The sequence below is a fragment of the Petaurus breviceps genome, unplaced genomic scaffold (genome assembly GCF_028583685.1).
Source record: "Petaurus breviceps papuanus isolate PSGF00001 unplaced genomic scaffold, PetGlider_PUasm1.0 90887, whole genome shotgun sequence".
NCBI lineage: Eukaryota > Metazoa > Chordata > Mammalia > Diprotodontia > Petauridae > Petaurus > Petaurus breviceps.
In genome coordinates, this window is record NW_027187370.1 from 393,192 (window position 1) to 413,828 (window position 20,637).

The following is a 20,637-nucleotide window of genomic DNA, read 5'->3' on the forward strand; positions in this document are numbered from 1 at the left end:
CATTAGCTGCCTTGCTTCCTCCCCTCTCCCCAACCCAGGATGGCTTCATCATAAGACCTACTCATTGATTGGTAAATCGTTACCCAGAGCAACTGTATCATCAGAAGTCCCTTCCATGTTGTCCACTTCCCTCACTGGCTACTTACCGCCTTACCCCTTTTTTTACCTCCCCTTTATGTGTCTTCCCCCATTGGAATGTCAGTTCCTTAAGAGCAAGGACCATCTAGTTTTCTTGTTTTTGTATGTTCAGTTCTTAGCATGGTACCTAGAACATAGTAAGTGCCTAGCAATGTTCATCTCTCTCTGTGTCTCTCTGTCTTTCTCTGTCTGTCTGTGTGAGAGTGTGTGTGTGTGTGTGTGTGTGTGTGTGTGTGTGTGTGTATCAAGTGAGGGAGTTGGAAGAGATAATATCTAAGGTCTCTTCCAATTCTAAATCCACAATCCTATTAAGCCAGTGTATATGCAAGGTAGACAATAAATGTAGGTGTAATGGAAGATGTGGCTAAAAATTTAATATTCAATTACATTAAATTAAAAAGGGGTTGTACAAATTAAATGAATGTATCCATGATCATAAGGAATGCAGAAAACTAGGGGAAAATATTTTATAGACAGTTTCTCAGATAAAGGTCTCATCTCTCAAATATATAAAGAACTTTGTCATATCTACAAGAAAAGAAGTAATTCTACAATTGATAAGTGGTCAAAGGATATGAACAGGTAGTTTTCCAGTGAAGAAATTAAAACAATTTATAATCATATGAAAAGTGTTTTAAATTATTATTTATTAGAGAAATGTAAATTAAAACAACAATATTATTTTATACCTATAAGATAGGCTAAAATGGTTGAAGGGGAAAGTAATAAATGTTGGAGGGGATATAGAAAAATTAGAATGCTAATTCACTGTTGGTGGTACTAAGAACTGATCCAACCATTTTGGAGAGCAATCTGCAATTACACCCAAAGATTTACTAAACTACTTATACTCTTTGATCCAGCAATAGGACTGCATGGTCTATTTCCAAAGATGATTAAGGAAAGAGGAAAAGAACCTATGTATTCTAAAATATTTATAGCAGCTCTCTTTGTGGTGAAAAAGAACTGGAAATTGCAGGGATGCCTGTCAAGATGCAGAACAAGTTGTAGTATATGATCAGGATGGAATACTACTGTGCCATAAGAAATTATGAGCTCAATAATTTTAGAAAAACATGGATAGATTTACATGAAATAATGAAGAGCAAAATGAGCAGAACCAAGAGAATGTTGTATACAGAAATAGCCATACTGTTTTAAGAACAACTTTAAGTGACTTACTCATTTTGACTATTATAAATACCCAAATTAACTACAAAGAACCTATGAAGGAAGATGCTATCTGCTCCCAGAGAAAGAACTAATAAATAGAGGTATGTATAAAATGATTTTACTGCCAAAGGTAGGACTTCATGGAGAGTCCATAACTGTAGTAAGTGGTCTAATTCATCATAGTAAAGGCTCTTCATCATAAACATCCTTGTCTTAGTCTTTAGACTGATCTATCTTTTGACATGATCCAACTGGGGAACCATCAGAGTTAAGAGTACTAGTCTTAGGAAGGTGATTATGGTAGCAAGTTGCAGAATGGATTGGAAGGGGAATAAACTGGAGGCAGAAAGGATAATTAGAAGGCCTTTACAACAATGCAAACATAAGATAATGCCATGGTGGATAAATATGTGTGTGTGCATACATACATACATGTGTGTATATATATATATATATATATATAATTATACTTAATTTTTAATTAATATATTTATTTAAATAAAAATGGTAAGGATAGGCTAAATGCTAGAAACTGTGCAAAAAGCAAAAGTGACAAGATTTGGTGAGTGATCTGGGGAATGAGGAAGAAGTCATTCTGTGGCTTTGGTACTGCCATTCACAAGAACACAACCTTCAGGACCTTGGTCTTTCTAAACTAAAATCTTTCCCAGATCTCAGTTAGTCTGAGGCAATACCCATTCAATGGCTAAACTAGATAAAAATTGAGACAAAAGTTAGCCTAATCTACCTAACAAAAATATCAGCCTGAGAGGGGAAGACCCTCAAAGTTTCTGGCCAAAATGGAAAACATGCAATTTGCATGCTAAGTCAGCAAAACCATCAAAACAATGAACTATAGAGGCTTAGGCTGAGGCTTATTGGCCATTCAATGATAACCAGAATGATTTGGGTTTAAAGATTTAGTCAATTAGCTCCATTTGAAACACAATGCACTGGTCCAGAGAATCACTGAACTCCTTTAAAGCCATTATTTTCTAAAAGCCTGGTTTTTTTTTTCAGAGCTATATTTCAAGAAATCATAAACAAAAACTGCACAGGGCAAAAAGTAAATTACCCTAGCTTTTAGAAAAAAAATGTAACTCTCAAACCCCCAAATATCTTACAAAATATAAGCAACCAAAAAATATATTCCTACAGACAGAGCACCCACATGTAAAGAAATAACCTCAAGTGAAAAGAGGGACCACATGTGGCCAGGGGATGTAGTGTGTGGCTTCAAGGGAGGCAGAACAAACATCTCTAGCCTCATCTTCCCCCACCCCAAGACTTTCATTCTTTCCGGGTGATTTTTCCCCTCAGAGCTAGTTCTGTAGAATTACAAACCTTCAGTTCTTCTAAGGCAGTGTAATTCAAGGTATGGACACTGCTCTCCTGGCCTGTGCTCTGGTCTGTGAACAATCACAAGCATTCTTTTCTGCCCTGGAACTGGGACCAGGGCCCCTGTACCCCATGTATGAAATGTGGCTAACAATAGTACCTACCTCCCAGGAATGACTGCATTGGCAGGGGTGACTGAATCGGCTGAGGCACAAAAGAGCTGAAAGGAAGGTGCCAGACTGATGACTCTCCGGTGCTCTGACTACAAATCCATGCTACCATGAAGAATCTTTGATTTGATGTTGAAGGGACTTTAAAGGTCATCTAGTCCAATCTCTTCACTTTATAGATGAAGTGACTGAGGTTTAGAGGGATAAAGTGACCTCCCGATGTTCACAAAGGTATTCCTTCACTTGTGAGTCAAGCTTCCAGAAAGTAATCTCCTACTCTTTAATTATGAATGAAGGAATGCTAACATGCACTTTTTCACTAGTACTAAGAGTTAGATATCATGAAAGGTGGATCCTGTTTTGAGCTGCTAAGACCAAATCATGTTTCTAGTTTACTTTTATTATACACAAGGGAACAGACTCTTCCTGGATATCACCACTCTACCCAAAATAGGCAAGTCCAAGCTCCATTTGTCCAATGCCCTTAAGAAAAAACCCTCAGGGGAGGAGACACCAAGATGACAGAGAAAAGGCTGCAACTTTCCTGAGCTCTCCCTCATACCCCAACACCTTTAAATAATGCTACAAAACAATTCCTGGAATGACAGTACCCACAAAAGGACAGGTGAAATAATTTTCCAGCCAAAGAAAACTTGGAAGATCAGCAGGTAAGGTCTGTCTTGCCTGGATAAAAGTAGAACACAGCCCAGTACAGGCTATGCCAGCACAGACCAAGCCCCAGCAAACCAGGAGTAGATCTTGGGAGCCCCTGAATCTGCAGCAGCAGTGGCTGCTTCTGGAGCTCTCAGCACACAGACAATAAGGGGGTCAAAGAACTGATCAGAAGGAGGTCTCTTTGCTAGCTCTGGTGACAGGACTCTGTTGCTCTGCTCTTTCTCAGATCTGGATTATAGTCCTGTGTAGCAGTCCCAGGGCGAGGAGGAGTCCTAGCGCACCAAAGCTTGAGGGCCACCGTGGAGCAGGGACACTTGTCACAATTCCAGGGAAGAAAAAAGCGGTTGTGGTCACTCACAAACAAGAGCACAGACTAGGAGAGTAGTAAACACCTCTACTTAGATCAGGCCTGCAAAACGTCTTACTCACAAGCTACTAGTGGCCCACCAAAGGATTTTGGGCAGCTGTCATGTAACCTGTGGCAACCAACCATTGACAATCTGTTTCTAGTCTAATCTACCTGTGGTCCAAAGAAGTAAACAAGTTATACACGTCGGCCTTAGATGATACTATCTTGGAAGAACTGAAAATGTATAAGTCCCTAGAAGTGTCTCTGAAAAAAACAGCTGCACAAAACACCTGAAACTTGGGACAATGCACCCTTCAGGGTGGAAGCAGAGCCCCACTTTAACAAATAGCTAAAAGTCAAGTAATAGGCTAGAAAAATGAGCAAACAACAGAAAAAATTTCAGACCATAGAAAGTTATTCTGGTGACAAGGAACATCAAAACACATACTCAGAAGATAACAAAGTCAAAGCTGCTATATACAAAAGCTCCAAGAAAAAATTTGAATTGGTCTCAAGCCATAGAAGGACTCAGAAAGGATTTGAAAATCAAATAAGAGAGGTAGAGGAAAAATTGGAAAGAGAAATGAAAGTGATTCAAGAAAATCATGGAAAAAACAGCTTGATAAAGGAGACACAAAAATACTAAAGAAAATAATACCTTAAAAAACAGATCAGGCCACAAAAGAAGTACAAAAAGCAATGAGGAGGAGAATTCATTGAAAAGAATAATTGGCCAAATGGAAAAGGAGGTACAAAAGTTCACTGAAGAAAACCATGATCAAAAAAAGAGCCTACACATCATCTTTCAAGAAATTATCAAGAAAACCTCAGGAGGATAAATAAATCTACATAGGGATGTGTTGCTAATGTTTAATAACCAGATCTTCAGAAAAAAAGTACATATGATACACTTTTAAGTTTCATCTGCATTATAAACATTTTTTCCATCATTTTATTAAGACTAGACAACAAATAAACCAAGCCTTGATTTGTAGTGTTTTCCATTTTCCAAAATATAAATGATTATGCTGAAGATTTAACAGTTAACTTTCATGGGCCTTTACTAGCTGGTTTCAGCATACCCCTGAACTTACACATTTGGTCTGTCTAGTCTGGGTAAGAGTAAAACACAGTTGGAGTATCCAACTTAATCAAAATAGAATTACAAAAAGGTAAAATTGTAGTTTTCACAGAGATACAGTCCACTGGACTGTATTTATAGAATACATTTATGGAAATAATAAAAATCTTCTTGAGTTTAGAGGTCCCTCTGAGTTCTCTATCTCATTACAATCTATCATTTATGAAATTCACCACAAAGATGTTACAAAGCTTGTTCTGTCTCCCTCAAAATAAAATGGGCCAAAAAAATGAAGATCATTGGCATCTAAACCCTCCATCACTGTTTTTTCATTTGCTATTTAAAATCCCCTCTAATAAAGGAGTGATTTGGAGCAACTGGCCCCATAGTCTATCTGAGAGGCTACCATTCTTACATCCTCCCATTCTTCACTGACAGTTCTCTATGAAACTACATTCACATGGGATCTTTGGCTATTCCTGCTTTATGTAGCTTGTTTACTTGAACTACTGGCATAGATAGGAAGAAATCAGATCAGGAGTACAGAGAAAGGGCTATTTGGAAAAAGGGAGAGACACATACTTCTTGTAAGACAGAAATGAAAAGATGAAATTCTGTGATAGAGATGAAGGTATAATTCTGGGACATATTTTGACATTGAAATCAAAGAATTTTAAGACAATTATCCTGGATGGCATTAGTCTTCTTAGTAAGTAAGGCCATTTTCTGAGAGGGAGGAGGGTAGAGAATTAAGTGAAGAGAATAATATTGTATAATCAGAAAATTATAATCACAAGATGTTTAGCATCGTAGTAGATATTTAATTGTGCACTCATCTTTCTAGAAGTTGACTTACCTTTCAAAAAGCTAAACTTTTAATTAGGGCATGATGTCCCCACATGGCAGTGGGTATCTTAATCACAGACACATGATCTGAACAGTAGTACAGTTTGTGTTTCAAATTACCTCATAGAGTTGCAAAAAAAATACTCTGTAATCCTTAAAGTTTTATATAATAGTTCTATAAGTCAGAGATCTGTAATTCTATACTTTAGGTACTCCCTACACCACTACAAATTGTAACATTTCTATAAATTGCACATAGTCTTTGAGAATCATTGTAGCCAAAAAAATAATTAACCTAGGGTTAAACTGGTGATAAATCTCATCCAACTTGTAAATATTTCTTTGAACAACAGACATACATTCTTTCACTGGGCCTGGACTCAAGGCCTTTCTATTAAGGTAGGACCTGTCAGAACTTGTACTCCATTGGCACAGTGTTAAAGAACCAATGGTTACCACCATACCATAAGACAGGTTCAGAGTAGGACTTTATTAAAGGATTATATATATGCATGCATATATATATATACATTTTTTTAATTAGTGAGGAAGTATGATCTAAAGGGTTGGCTTCAAGGTCTACACTTGACACATATTGGTTGTATGACTCTGGCTCAGTCGTAACTTCACAATTACATCCCACCCATCCCCACCCCAAGGAATTTTCTAAGGCAATAAATTGGAAAGTAATTGATGATCTTCATTGGTAGAAAAGGTTCTCCTCATTGGGAGTTCCCCACAGGGGAAAATCTCTAAAGTGATTTCCCTCTCTCAAGCTATAAGTGGTGTTAGAGAGCAAAGTAGCCTTTCCTAGCTCAAAAAAGCTTTTGCTTTCTCCAATCAACTCCTAGCATCAGAGCTTCCCCACCCCACTCCCTCAGGTAAACCACATGCACCAATTGCCAAGCTTGGTCATCTGATCTCAGCTAGTCTCAGATAAAAGGAGCTGCTATTATATCCTCTGCTCTGCCAATGTCAATTTTGTAGCTCTGGTAGCTTCTGTAGGTAATGTCCTTCCTGGATAAAAGCAAGACTTGTACATAGGAGATCAGATCAATCTTAGATTGATAAATCCAAAATCCATATTTCTATAAAATAGGAAAGAGTCAATATGCAATATCCCCACAGTCCTCAAATAATTTTTGATTCAAAATTTCCCAATAATAACTACTAAACTCCTAAAGATAATTGCATGTAAATTAGCTGCTGGGAAACAATGCTCTGTCACCATTTTCACCATCAGTCAACACGTTTGCCTCCAACTGGGCTACTTTCATTCAGTTCCTCTCAGAATCATCTCTGTTTCCCCTCAAGTTACTTTTCTCTTTTTCACACAAATGGTCTTTTTCTGTCTCTTTCATTAAATAAAATATCCAAATAAGGAGGACCACTACTTTATATTTATATTCCCAGCCCCTAGCATAGTACCTGAGCCAGGGTAGGTGATAAAAAAGTTCTTGTTGAATGAATGAATGAAAACATATGCATATAGCATACATGTGAATTGAGGGTATTCAAAGAGGATTAGCAGACCTTTGGGGGGGGGCTGTTCATCCACTTCTGTTGTCCACATGGCACTCAACTCTCACCTGTGGCTCCAAGAAACTGTAGCATGTACAGCAACTACACCCCACTAAACAGTTCCAGGAGATGAGTTAAACCAGATTGAGGGTAATAAACAGACCATTAACCCACCAGTGAGTTAGAGGAATGTCTACTCTAAGCATGTGAAGATTTCCCCAGTGGAATAGGAAGATAAGAGCAACTTCTTCCAACAGCCATGAAGGCAATGGAAGCAGGTACTATAAAATGCTTAGTGTTTGGTCAGGCATCCAAGATGCCAAGGTCATCTACTGAACCCCAGGTCATCACCAGTTATCCTGACTTTTGTCTCAGTACTAGACTCCAATAACTCTGGAAGACAGAGTGAGGCTGATAACTTTGTGCAGATATGCCTCACTTAAATCTCATTCATAGGCAAGTTAAGACATCACCCTGTAATGTCATCAGTCTTCTTCAAAAATGAAGAACAAACAACAACAACATGTGAATTTGGAGAGGACTTGGGGAAGATGGAGGAATAGGTCAGAAAATTCCATACTCTCCAGATTTCCTCCACAAATAAGACAAGCAACTCAGGATGAACATAGCTCAGTAAAAATAAACAAGATTTGGGGTAGAACAGTGGTCCTCCTGGGACAACTGGAGAAGATCCAAAGAAAGAGACCAGGTAGGAAGTTAGGCTGGAGTGAAATGTAAACACCTCTAGGTTAGCTCCACTGAAACAGCAAGGGGCAACTGAGTTGGGAGATAGCCTCGACCTCAGCCCCAGGAATTTTCACTTCCCAGACAGTGTGGGGAGTCAAGCATCTGTACAGGAGAAGATTGAGGAAGACTTTGCTGACAAGGGACTCCAGGCCCAGCTGTGCTGATAAGACATGGTCCTGGGAGAGAAGGAGCCAGCATACACCTGGTAAGTACAGAAGCTGTGAGGCAGGGATGCTGTTGCTTGTGGGCAATTGCAGGAGAACTGAGTTCTTGGTCTTGTTTTTAGGCCAAAGGGGAGAACTGAAGGTCATAGCCACTGGAGAATTCTCAGAAAGCAAGAGCATTTCCAGCAGAGTGTACCTGGGGGACCTACCTGTGGATTGGAGAGAGAAAGTACTGCAGAGGTTGGGCCCAGGATAAAGGTCAAAAAAATAACAGTAAGAAGGACCTGAGGCCAGAGACACCACCCCCGACACTCCAGGATTAGAAGTGATTATAATAACAAACTACTAAAAAATTTTTTAATGAGTAGGCAAAGGAGAAGAACCCAGCCAAAGAAAGTTAATATGGGAATGGAGACAAAAGGGATTCATCTTCACAGAAGGATACTGAAGCAAAAAGAGCCTCTTATACCCCAAAAAGTAACATCAAATGGTCACCTGCCCAAAAAAATTCATAGAAGAACTCAAGAAAGACTTCAAAAATGAAATAAGACAGATTGAGGGGAGAAATTTTTTTGAAGTAAAAGAAATCCAAGAAAAACAAGGAGATTATGAAAAGAAAGTCAACCAACTAGAAAAGGAGATCCAGAATCTTAAGGAAGAAAATGACTCTTTGAACATTAGAATTGGGCAAGGGGAAGCCAGCAAAATTATAAAAGGCTGAGAAATAATTAAACAAAATAGCAAGAATGAAAGAAGAGAAAAGAATGTGAAACACAAGAAAAACAACTGATCTGGACAACAGATCAAGAAGAAAAAACAAAAGAATAATCAGACTACCTGAAAGCTATGATAAAAAAAAAAAGAATCTTGATACACAAGAAATAATTAAAGAAAATTATCTTGAAGTGGTAGAATGAGAGGGGAAAATAGAAATTGGGGGTGGGGGGGCGCGGCGGGAATCCACTGATCACCACCTGCAAGAGATTCTTAGAGGAAAACTTACAGGAATATCATAGCCAAATTCTGAAACCCCCAGGGCAAGTAGAAAATATCACATGCAACAAGAAAAAGCAATTCAAAAATGGCAGAAGCAATTCAAGTTACACAAAACCTAGCAGCAGCTACACTATATATATCAAAGAACAAAAGAATTGGTGTTGTGACTGAAAATATTCCCAGAAAAATTAAGCACAATCTTGAACAGACAATTCAATGAAGTGACATATTTTCAGGATTTTATTGCAAAAAAAAACAAGAACTTAAAAAAATTTGACATACAAGATACAAGAGAAATAAAATAATAATAAATAAATGATGTAAAATAAATAATATAATATAAAATAAAAGTAATAAAGAAAGAAAAACATCAAAGACTAATTATAATAAGGACAAATTGCTTGCTTTTTATATGTGAAAATGTAAACTATATGTCTAAAATTGTCATTAGTAATTGGGTAGCTTGAAAGAAAGAGTGGAGTATAATTAAGTATGAAATGATTCTATAAAGCAAAATGATGTATGAAAAGATAAGAAGAATAAATATCTCATATAAATGAAGTGCAAGAGGAAGAATTGATACAGAGAAATTCGATGGAGGAGGATAACTGGTAATTCTGGAACCCTATTCTCATTGGAAATAGGTTAAAGAGGGAGCAACACACACACACACAAAGGCATAAAAATCTTCTAAATGGGGAGGGGGGGTATAGAAGGGTATATAGATTAACAGGAATGGGATAAAGAGGAAACAAAATATATATTTAGAAGGCCATAAAAAACTTCTAAATTTGGAAAGAAATAAGGGGGCAAAGGGATAAGATGGAAGGCAAGGATAAGGGAGGGATTCTTGAGGGGGGGTAGGTTAAGGAATAGGAGGTCAAGGTGGCAGGTAAAAGTAAAGTAGAATAGAAAGAAGGTATAGAAATAGGGTGAGAAGAATAGTGAGGAAAATAGAAAGGAGGAAAATATAGAAGTAATTATAGTTTGGAATAAGAATGGAATTAATTTATCCCTAAAGTGGAAACCGATAGCATATTAAAAAGTTGAATTCAACAATATGTTACTTTTAGGAAATGTAAAATAAAGGTCAGGAGAAGAATTTATTCTGTAAAAAAGCAGGGATAGTAACCATGATGTTAGACAAAGTTAAAGCTAAAATAGATTTAATCAAAAGAGAAAAATAAGAAACCATGCTATGTGTCAGTCATATTAATCCATAGTTTTATATTACATAAAATAACTGGATAGTATAAAAAAAGAATATAAGAATACACCTGCCAAAACAGACATAGGAACTATACAAATATAAACACAAAACATCTTTTATAAAAACAAAGTTAGATCTAAATAATTGAAGTAATGTTTATTGTGCATGGGTAGGTAAAGCTAATATAATCTTAAAAATGACAATTTTACCTAAAGTTATTTATGTAATACAACCCCAATTAAATTACTAAAAATTGTCTTACTGAGTCAGAAAAAAAAATAACAGGGTTCATTTGGAAGAGCAGAGGGTCAGAAACTTCAAGTGAAGGAACTAGATTCAGTAGTATCAGACCTTAAACCTTGTTATAAGGTGATAACATTAAAGTGGAAATTTTTTTATTATTTTAAATTAAAATTTTCCTCTATAAATAAAACCTATGTGGACAAGAATAGAAGGAACATAGAAAATGGGGGAACTCTTATAGACAATCTCTCAGAGAGAATGTGATTGGGTGTAATGCCAATGCAATATTCACATGGTGTTATAATAAATCTTGATACTTTTACTGAAAGAAGGCTTGAGTAGTTGAATTCTTTCCAGGCAGACCTCTCTGTACTTTTACATTTCAGAGTTCCCAGAACCCCAAATCACAACATGTGTGTATATGCACATATATACAAGTGTGTATGTGTGTATATATCCATGCTTGATTGTAGGTAACCTTTTGGAGGGAGTGGGGGAAAAAGGAAAAAAAAAATAAAGTGACATAATAATATATATAATAACAGCAGAAGACAGAAGAAAATCTACAAGGAAGCAATGAAAAGCTGGACAACTTTGAAAATAAAGTGCAGTATTTATTATATAGGTTTTCTTGAAATGGAAATGTATTGCTTTATATAAAATCCACTCTTATATTCTACCATATGCTGCTTTTTTTCTTCTCTTATTTTGTATTTAAGTTGAAAATAAATTTTAAAACTTTTTTTAAAAACACATGAATTGGTACTTCAATACTAAGAGTAAGTAAATATTAATTCTTGCTTTCTTTTCTCAAATAGTTTCCTGAAACATGTCAATTTAAACAACGTTATAAAGTATTATATTTAAAGATAAAATGTACAGAATAAGGGTGCTTAATCTGTGGTCCCCAATACTATTATATTTTGAGGGGTTGATGAGCTTGGGTAGGAAAAAATTCATCTATAATTTCATTAACCTTTGGTTTCCTTTTTGCTACTATTTGTTTATGCATTTTATGCATAAAATATTTTAAATAATTTTATAAATATTTTATATTTATGAAATTTTTTCTATTTTTGCATTTTATTAGAGTTAAAAATATTACTCTGACAAGGGATATAATAGGCTTCCCCAGATTGCCAAGCGGTCCATAACACCTAAAATATTAAGAACACCCAATATAGATGAAGTTTTTAAAATCCTAATGTGTAAATCATAACCTTTCCCACTAATTCTTATTTCCCTGCCTGGCTGAACTGTTTAAAGCCAGGGGTATGATACAGTCAGCTCAAACATATACATTATTTTTTCACAGAGACATTTTTTAGGTTTAACATAGGTAAACATAGGTTTAACACACACCAGCTTCTAACTTATTCAAACTCTATCTTGTAACCAAATCTGTCCTGGGGCTAGTTCACAATTCCACACTCAATTGGCTGATTTGCCTTCAAAAGAGATTTGTCTTTAATACTTTTTTAGCATCAAAATAACCTTATGTTACTTGTCTCCAACGTCAACAGCTTCTTTCCCAGGATTTGCCTCTCTCAGCTACCAGACTAGTAAGGGCCCATAGAAAAGAGAAAAGCATTGCATTTTCTCCACTGTTGTGTCATGGGGTTTGTGGGGTTTTTCCATATCCCCAGAAATGGAAAGAAGATTGACATGTAGTAACAAAACATCATTGAATGTGGAGAAAATCCTATAATTTATTTTCTAAACAAAAGGTGATCATTTTTCCTCTTCATGTTTTAAAGAAGACAAAAATCTCTCTTCTACCCATTACTCTCTCTCTCTTTTTTTTAGGAAGTTGTAATCTTTTCATTAATTAATTAATTTTTTAATTTTCAACATTCACTTCCACAAGATTTTGAGTTCCAAAGTTTCTCTCTATATCTCCCTTCCCCCCACCCCAAGAGGTTGTGCATTCTGATTACCCGTTCCCCTAATCTGCCCTCCCTTCTATCACCCACCCCTCTTATTTTATGGCCTTCCCTTCTATTTTCCTGTAGGGCAAGATAGATTTCTATACCCCATTGCCTGTGTATCTTAATTTCAGTTGCATGTAAAAACAATTTTTAACATTTGTTTTTAAAACATTGAGTTCCAAATTCTCCCCCTTCCTCCTTCCCTACCCACTGTCATTGAGAAGGCAAGCAATTCAATATTGGTTCTACATGGGCAATCATACAAAACACTTCCATAATAGTCATGTTGTGAAGACTAACAATACTCCCCTCAGTCCTATCCAATCCCCCATTTATTCTATTCCCTCCCCTAATCTGCCCTCCCTTCTATCTCACACACCCCCATTCCCTTCTTCCCTATTTTCCTATAAGGTAAGATAGATTTCCATACCCAATTGAGTGTGTGTGTTATACCCTCCTTAAACCAAATCCAATGACAATAAGATTCACTCATTTCCTCTCACCTCCCCCCTCTTCCCTTCCTCTGTAAAAGCTTTTTCTTGCCTTTTTATATGAGATTATTTACCCCATTCTACCTCTCTCTTTCTCCTTCTCCCATTATATTCTTCTCTCACCCCTTAATTTTATTTTTTAGATATCATTCTTTTGTATTAAATTCATCCTGTGCCTTCTGTCTCTGTCTCTCTCTAGCTCTCTGTCTCTCTGTATATACATATGTGTGTATGTGTGTGTGTTTGCGTATTCCTTCCAACTACTCTAATACAGAAAAATGTCTCATGAGGTACGAATATCATCTTTCCATGTAGGAATGTTAACAGTTCAACTTCAGTTAAGTCCCTTATGATTTTGCTTTTCTGTTTACCTATTCATGCTTCTCTTAAGTCTTGTATTTGAAAGTCAAATTATATATTCAGCTCTGGTCTTTGCATCAAGAATATTTGAAAGTCCTCTATTTTATTGAATACTTATTTTTTTCCCCTGAAAGATTATACTCAACTTTGCTGATTCTTGGTTCTAATCCTAACTCCTTTGACCTCCCAAATACCATATTCCAAGCCCTCTTATTCCTTAAGGTAGAAACAGCTAAATCTTATGTTATCCTGATTGTGTTTCTACAATACTTGAATTGTTTCTTTCTGGTTCCTTGCAATATTTTCTCCTTGACCTGAAAACTCTGGAATTTGACTAAAATATTCCTAGGAGTTTTCCTTTTGGGATCTCTTTTATGAAATTATGAGTAGATTTTTCAGCTTCTATTTTACCCTCTGGTTCTAGAATATCAGAGAAGTTTTCCTTGATAATTTCTTGAAAAATGATGTCTAGCCTCTTTTTTTTTTATTACGGCTTTCCAGTAGTTCAATAATTTTTTAATTATCTCTCCTGAATCTATTTTCTGTGTCAGTTATTTTTCCAATGAGATAATTCAGATTGTCTTCTTTTTTTTATTCTTTTGTTTTTGTTTTATAATTTCTTGATTTCTCATAGAGTCATTAGCTTCCATTTTCTCCATTCTAATTTTTAAGGAATTATTTTCTTCAGTTAGCTTTTGGACCTCTTTTTCCATTTGGGTTGGTCTTTTTTTGCTTTTTTTTTTGCTTTTTTGAGGGGGGAAGGTAAGGCAATTGGGGTTAAATAACTTGCCCAAGGTCACATAGCTAGTTTTGTGTTAAGTGTCTGAGATCAGATTTGAACTCAGGTCTTTTTGACTCCATGGCCAGTGCCCTATTCACTGTGCCACCTAGCCGCCCCAAAGGTTGGTCTATTTTTGTTAATTTCATTATTTTGGGGGGATGGGAGAGGGTCTCCTTTAGCAAGCTGTTGACTCAGTTTTCATGATTTTCTTATATCATTCTCATTTCTCTTCCCAATTTTTCTTCTATTCTTATTTGATTTTCAAAATCCTTTTTGAGCTCTTCTATGACCTGGGACAAATTCAAATTTTTTCTTGGAGGCTTTGGATGTAGGAGTTTTGTCTTTGTTGTCTTCTTCTGGTTATGTGTTTTCATTTTCTTTGTCACCAAAGTAAAATTCTATAGGCTGATTTTTTTTCTGCTGTTTGCCAGCCAATTATTTGACTTTGTAACTCTATTAAGGTAAGGCTCTGGTTCCAGGATGGAGGGTATATGGGGCCAAGTTTCAGGGATTTTGTGTAGTCATTTTAAGAGATAATTCTAGTATCTAGAATTTTCAATTCTTTCAAGGTGGTATGATCAAAGGAGAAGTGTTTACTCCTCTCTTAGCCTGTGCTCTGGTCTATGAGTTATCACAAGCACTTTTTTCTGCCTTGGAACTGAGAGGAGCTTTCCTTCTCCACCCCTGCCACAAGCTCTGCCATGCCAGCACTACTCCTTGCCCCAGGACGACCACCCAGGACTATGGCCCAGATCCAAGCATGGGCAAAGCAAGAGAATCCTGCCTCAGTGCCAGGTAAAGAGATCCCAGCAATCCCTCTCTGATCAGCTGCTCAATCCCCACACTGTTTGTGGACTGAGAGCTCCAAAAGCAGCTCCTGCCTCCACCACCACCCCAAGGCTGGGACTGAACCACACTCCTCTCTCACCCAGGTCTGCCAGAGCTTTCCTACTGACCTTCTAAATTGTCTTTGGCATTTGTAAGTTGAGAAGTCTGGAAAGAGCCACAGTTGCCAGGGATTCAGTCCACTAGGGCCTGCTCTATGTTTCCTAGTGCCCTGTCTGCTCTGGTGTGGCCCATGCTGAACTGCACTCTTCCCTCAGATAGATGCAACAGACTTTTTCTGTCTCCCACGTTGTCTAGGACCAGAAATTTGTTTCATTCTGTCATTTTGTGGGTTCTGCTGCTCTAGAACTTTTTTAGAGTCATTTTTTACAGGTGTTTGGGGGAGATTTCAAACAAGTCCCTGCTTTTACTCCACTATCTTGGCTCTGTCCCCTTCCATCCATTACCTTTCAAGTAGATAGTCTATTTGATATTCATATGCCCAAATTATTCATTACATTCTTCCCTTACAAAGGGAAGAGTTTCTCTTAATAAGAAAAGAGTTTAATGCATGTCTTATCCACCCTCTTACCCCACTCCCCCCCCCCACACACACAGTGCATCAGATAAAAACTACCCTCTCTATAGAGCACCTCCAAAACAATTATTGCTATTTGGGAGTGTTTGAACCCTGAAAAAGCGACACATGGGTCCTGCCTCAAATGAATTCAACCCAAGCTTTCTTTCAATCAAAGACAGTTTATTAAAACACCAATAGAAGGTGGGCACGATTCTAAAATTCCACCATACTGGTCAGACTCTTAAGGAATCTGAGCATTTGTGATGCTTGTATTGACAAATAGACCAGGTTGAATCTGAGTAGATGGATGTTAGAATCATGGAATTTTTAGAGCTGAAAGAGGCCTCAGAAGCTATCTGGTTCACCCATCACCCCAAAAGAATCACTCCTGCCACACTGGTGACCATTCAGCTTTTGCTTGAAACCCTCCAGTGAGGGAACCCATAACCTCCCCAGGCAGCTCATTCCACTTTTAGATAACTACGATTCTTAGGATCCTAATATTCTAGGATTCTAATTTTCCTGATAGTGACTCAATATACCTCTTTTCAACTTCCATGCATTACTTCTGGTTCTGTCCTCTAGGGCCAAGTAGCAGGATGGATCTTTCTGTTACATAACAGAACTTCAAATATTTGTAGACGGATGTAATCTACAGGGCAGCTAGGCAACATATGTAGATAAAGTGCTGGACCTACAAATAGGAAGACTTATCCTTGTGAGTTCAAATCCAACCTCAGACACTCACTAGCAGTGTGACCATGGGTAAGTCATTTAAGCCCATCTGCCTCATTTTCCCCACCTTGTAAAATGAGCTGGAGAAGGAAATGTTAAACCACTTTAATACCTTTGTCAAGAAATGGGGTCAGAAAAAGTCAGACATGATTGAAATGATTCAACAACAAATGTTATCTACTTCCCTCTCCCCCCAACATCTTCTCCAGGATTAACATTCCCAGGTCCTTCAGTCAAACTTCGTATTAACATTGACTCGAGGCCCTTTGCCCTCCTATTTGCCTTCTGGATGTTCTCTGGTTTATAGTTTATCACAGTCCTTGTTATTTAAGAAGGATATAAGACAATATAATTCTATTAAATAACACAATACTCCAAATATGGGCTGAGCCTCCCTAATTTCTGAAAACTATGCCTTTTGACTAAATCCCATTGCTATAGAGAATTTTCCATAAGAAGACTCCCTTCACCAATACAGCGCTGCCCTTGATCTACAAATTATAATCTCAGAACTCTGCCTAGGTCACTGAGAGGTTAAGTGATTTGCCCAGGGTCACACAGTCAGGATGTATCAGAGACAGGATTTGAACCTAAATCTTCCTGACTCCAGGGCCAGTTCTCTATCTATGACATCTCCCTGCTTTCTCATTATTGGTAAATATCAGTGACAGATGGAGAAGTCAGTAGGCACTTAAATGACTTGCTATTTTTTATCCACTCACAGCTGGCTAATAATTTGGGTGATGCTGGTATGAGCGTCCTTTTTGAAGCTATCTTATGAAGCCTTGGGCCCAGTAGCAAATAATAGTTATGAGATGGGTAATAATTTAATAACAACTCAAACTACACCTTTTTTTATGGGACTAGGAGTTCTCAGGCAAGTAAATATGCAGACTAATTAGATGTTTCTATGGAAATTGATGGAAACATTAGAAAGGAAAACATCCTGCATGGTGTAACACCCCCTCATAGAAGGCTATATAAATGTGTGAAGAAGGAAGAAGTCTGGCTTTTGGCTTGGGCTTGGATCGTGAGGACTATGGAGGTGGGGTAAGGAAGGCATTGAAACAAAACTTTAATTATCAATATTAACACTATGGCATCCAATTGTGGTCCTCCCAAATGCTCTTCCTCAGCTATTTGCAAGAGCCAGTCTAGGCTTCCAATTTCCAGGGCCCTCTCCGCCTGTAGCAGCTGCCAAACAAGTATTCGTCGAATCAGCCAGTGCCAGGCTAAGGTCTGTCCACCAGTTCCTTATCGCTCTCCCATCTACCTCCTGAACAACTTTAGGGTATCCTTCTGCGGAGCCAACTGTGGTGAGGGCAACTTTAATAGCAATGAGAAAGAGACCATGCAGACATTAAATCAGCGCCTGGCTAGCTACCTGGAAAAAGTGAGAAACCTGGAGCAGGAGAACGCCTGCCTAGAGTGCAAGATCCGGGAGCAGCATGAAAAGCAGACCTCCGTTGTGTGTCCTGATTACCTCTCTTATTTCAAGATCATAGAAGAGCTTCAGCAAAAGGTAATGATTCTTGAGTCTTGGTATAGTCCATTTGTGGCCATAGGACCTTTGAGACACTTCTGGAAATAATAATAACTAGCATTCATGTGTAAGGTTTGCAAAGAGCTTTTTTGTGTTGTTTTATGTACATGTCTGGAGGGAATTCCTCAAGTAGGGATGAAAAATGTTATGTAAGGGTCTCATCTACCCTTTTATCTTTCCTCATCATTGCAGAGGTGCCTTCTGCCCAGCACTATTGAATTAGACTACCCAGCACTAAGTTATAATAGCTGATAACTCTATGGCTAATTAAATAATACAGTGAACAGAATGCTGATCTTAGAGTCAACAGTACCTGACTTCAAATACAGACACTGAGTAGGTGTATCACCCAGGGTAAATCACTTAACCTCTGTTCGTCTCAGTTTCTTTAGCTGTAAAAATGAAAATAATAGCACCCTCTGCTAGGGTTTTTCAGGATCAAATGCAAGAATCAAATGATATGTATATAAATATATTATATTTTATATTAAATGTTATATTTATTATGTATAAAGCACTATATAAAGCTAGCTATAAATTTTTTAATTTCTGAATTACAAAAGTATTCTGGGATTATAAACCAAACCATGAAGATTATTGAAAGCATTAAAGCATTTTTGTTAGAGGCAGCTTGGCATAGTGGATAGAAGCCTAGCCTTTGAGTCAGGAAAACTTGGAAAACCAGCTGTATGATCCTGGGCAAGTTGCCTAATCTCTCAGGGAGCTCTCTTTAAGATGTTAAATTATTGATAGGATGCCATGTGGATAATTCCCCACATGGATGAAACCACAAGTAGAGATTTTTATCTTTAAAAGTCTTTCATACCAGCTGAGATAGTGCCAAAGGAAAACATCCTAGGAAGAGTTGGTGGCTTTCAAGTCTCATTCATTTGCACAATCTCTTAAATCCTAGATCTTGTGCACCAAAGCTGAAAATTCCAGGCTGGTCTCCCAAATAGACAACACTAAAGTGACCGCTGATGACTTCAGAGCAAAGTAAGCTCACTTGGACCCTTTCATATGTTGTTTCGTTCAAGGCCAGCCCAAGGTTAAACATTCACTTGAGGACCTACTATCTCCCAATGGGGATACATGCAGGGGTCCAGTAAGGACTTTTCTTATTGTTTTGTTTTTTAATGTTTTGTTAAAAGCTTAATACTGAACACTAATACAACCAGCTAAATTTAATTAGTAGCTTTAGACATCCAAATGAATTAATTCTTATGTTTAAAGAATTTATAACATTTTTTTAGTCACTCCCCCAGATTCTTCATCAAAGTTCAAAGGGAATCTTTCTTTCTAACATAGTTAGGAAATGACTAGTCCTCCTTCCAGGTAAATCACAGTATGATGTCACACTGGCAAATATACTTGAGTGCTTCTTTGCTCCTAGTCCAAAGACAATTAAGAATGAACGTTGAAGGCTAAAGTTGAAAGAGTAGAATTCACCTGTAAAATATCTCACAGTAGAATGCTAGCAAACAGGAAATCCATAGATAAACTTAGAGAAAATTTCTGCTGCTTGGATTTGGTACCTTCTATTATTGAACCATCCTTTCCTTCCCCTTCTCTTGCTTTCTCTTGGGTTTAAAGGTATGAAATTGAAGTGGCCCAGAGGCAGCTGGTGGAAACTGATATCAACAGCCTCCATCAAATCCTGAATAAACTGACTTTGTGCCAGGCTGATTTGGAAGGACAAGTGGAGTCTCTGAAGGAAGAACTCCTTCACCTCAAACACAACCATGAAGAGGTTAGCAAAATATACAAAAAGTCATCAGGGCCCCAAACCTCAGAAATTGTCCACTCTGTTAAGGTAGTCTTCAGGGAGTGGCCTTCCCTACCAAATGTTTGTCTCATTTCTACATTTTAAAATAAGAGTTATTTTTATTATTGCCAATCACTCATTCTGTTCCCATCTCATCAGTACAGGTACAATGCAACACACTCTTAAAAATTGTATAAGGGAGCCTAGGTTGAAAAATCAGTAGCTCCTCTGGCTTCTACTGTGATGGGGTAAAGTCACATTTCCCTAGCCTAACATAAAGACTCAGACAGCTTCCTTAAGTGGGTTTATGCAATCTTGACTTTCAATCAGAACAATTGAAAAAAAGAGATTTCTCATTACTCTAGTCCTCTATACTGCTTTATCCTTTGGTTGTCCTCAGAAACATTTTAAAGCCCTTACAATTCAATTTATGGGGGGAGAATGGGAAGGCTAAGTAAGGGGACAGGTCTTACCTTAATCCACTTTATGGTATCTTTCTATTTTAATTATTCTTGCTAAATAAATGCTCCACTCTATTTTTTCCATGTAATTTCAGTACCCCAGTGCAAAACCCTCCTTACCTCACCTTAGTTTCAGCTTTGCTTACCAATGCTCTAGTCAATTCTTTATTCACAACTACAGTTAAAAATTTAAGAAACTCTAAATGCTGATACTAAATGGAACCTGGAAAGAATGTAGTTATAATCCATTTGCTGAACAAGTCTTTTTTTCCCTTTCTCTAGGAAGTGAATTCATTACAATGCCAGCTTGGTGACAGACTCAACATAGAAGTGAATGCTGCCCCATCTGTTGACCTAAATGAGGCACTGCAAAAAATGAGATGCAAATATGAGTCTTTGGTTGAGACTAACCGCAGAGATGTTGAAGAGTGGTTCAACACCCAGGTGGGCATCTTGAGATAGATCAGCACACACACACACACACACACACACACACACACACACACACACACACACA

The 20,637-nt window shown here is 37.5% G+C and overlaps 1 protein-coding gene across 1 annotated transcript in view; it reads left to right on the plus strand.

The window, feature by feature from the left end:
- The first annotated feature begins 17,447 nt into the window (after positions 1 to 17,447).
- KRT39 (keratin 39) overlaps positions 17,448 to 20,637 on the plus strand; it is a 6,993-nt gene continuing 3,803 nt past the window's right edge. Inside the window, exons 1-4 of the mRNA XM_069074175.1 lie at positions 17,448 to 17,873; positions 18,808 to 18,890; positions 19,488 to 19,644; positions 20,403 to 20,564. Of these exons, the coding sequence (XP_068930276.1) occupies positions 17,448 to 17,873; positions 18,808 to 18,890; positions 19,488 to 19,644; positions 20,403 to 20,564 (828 nt within the window). The remainder of the gene's footprint in view (positions 17,874 to 18,807; positions 18,891 to 19,487; positions 19,645 to 20,402; positions 20,565 to 20,637) is intronic.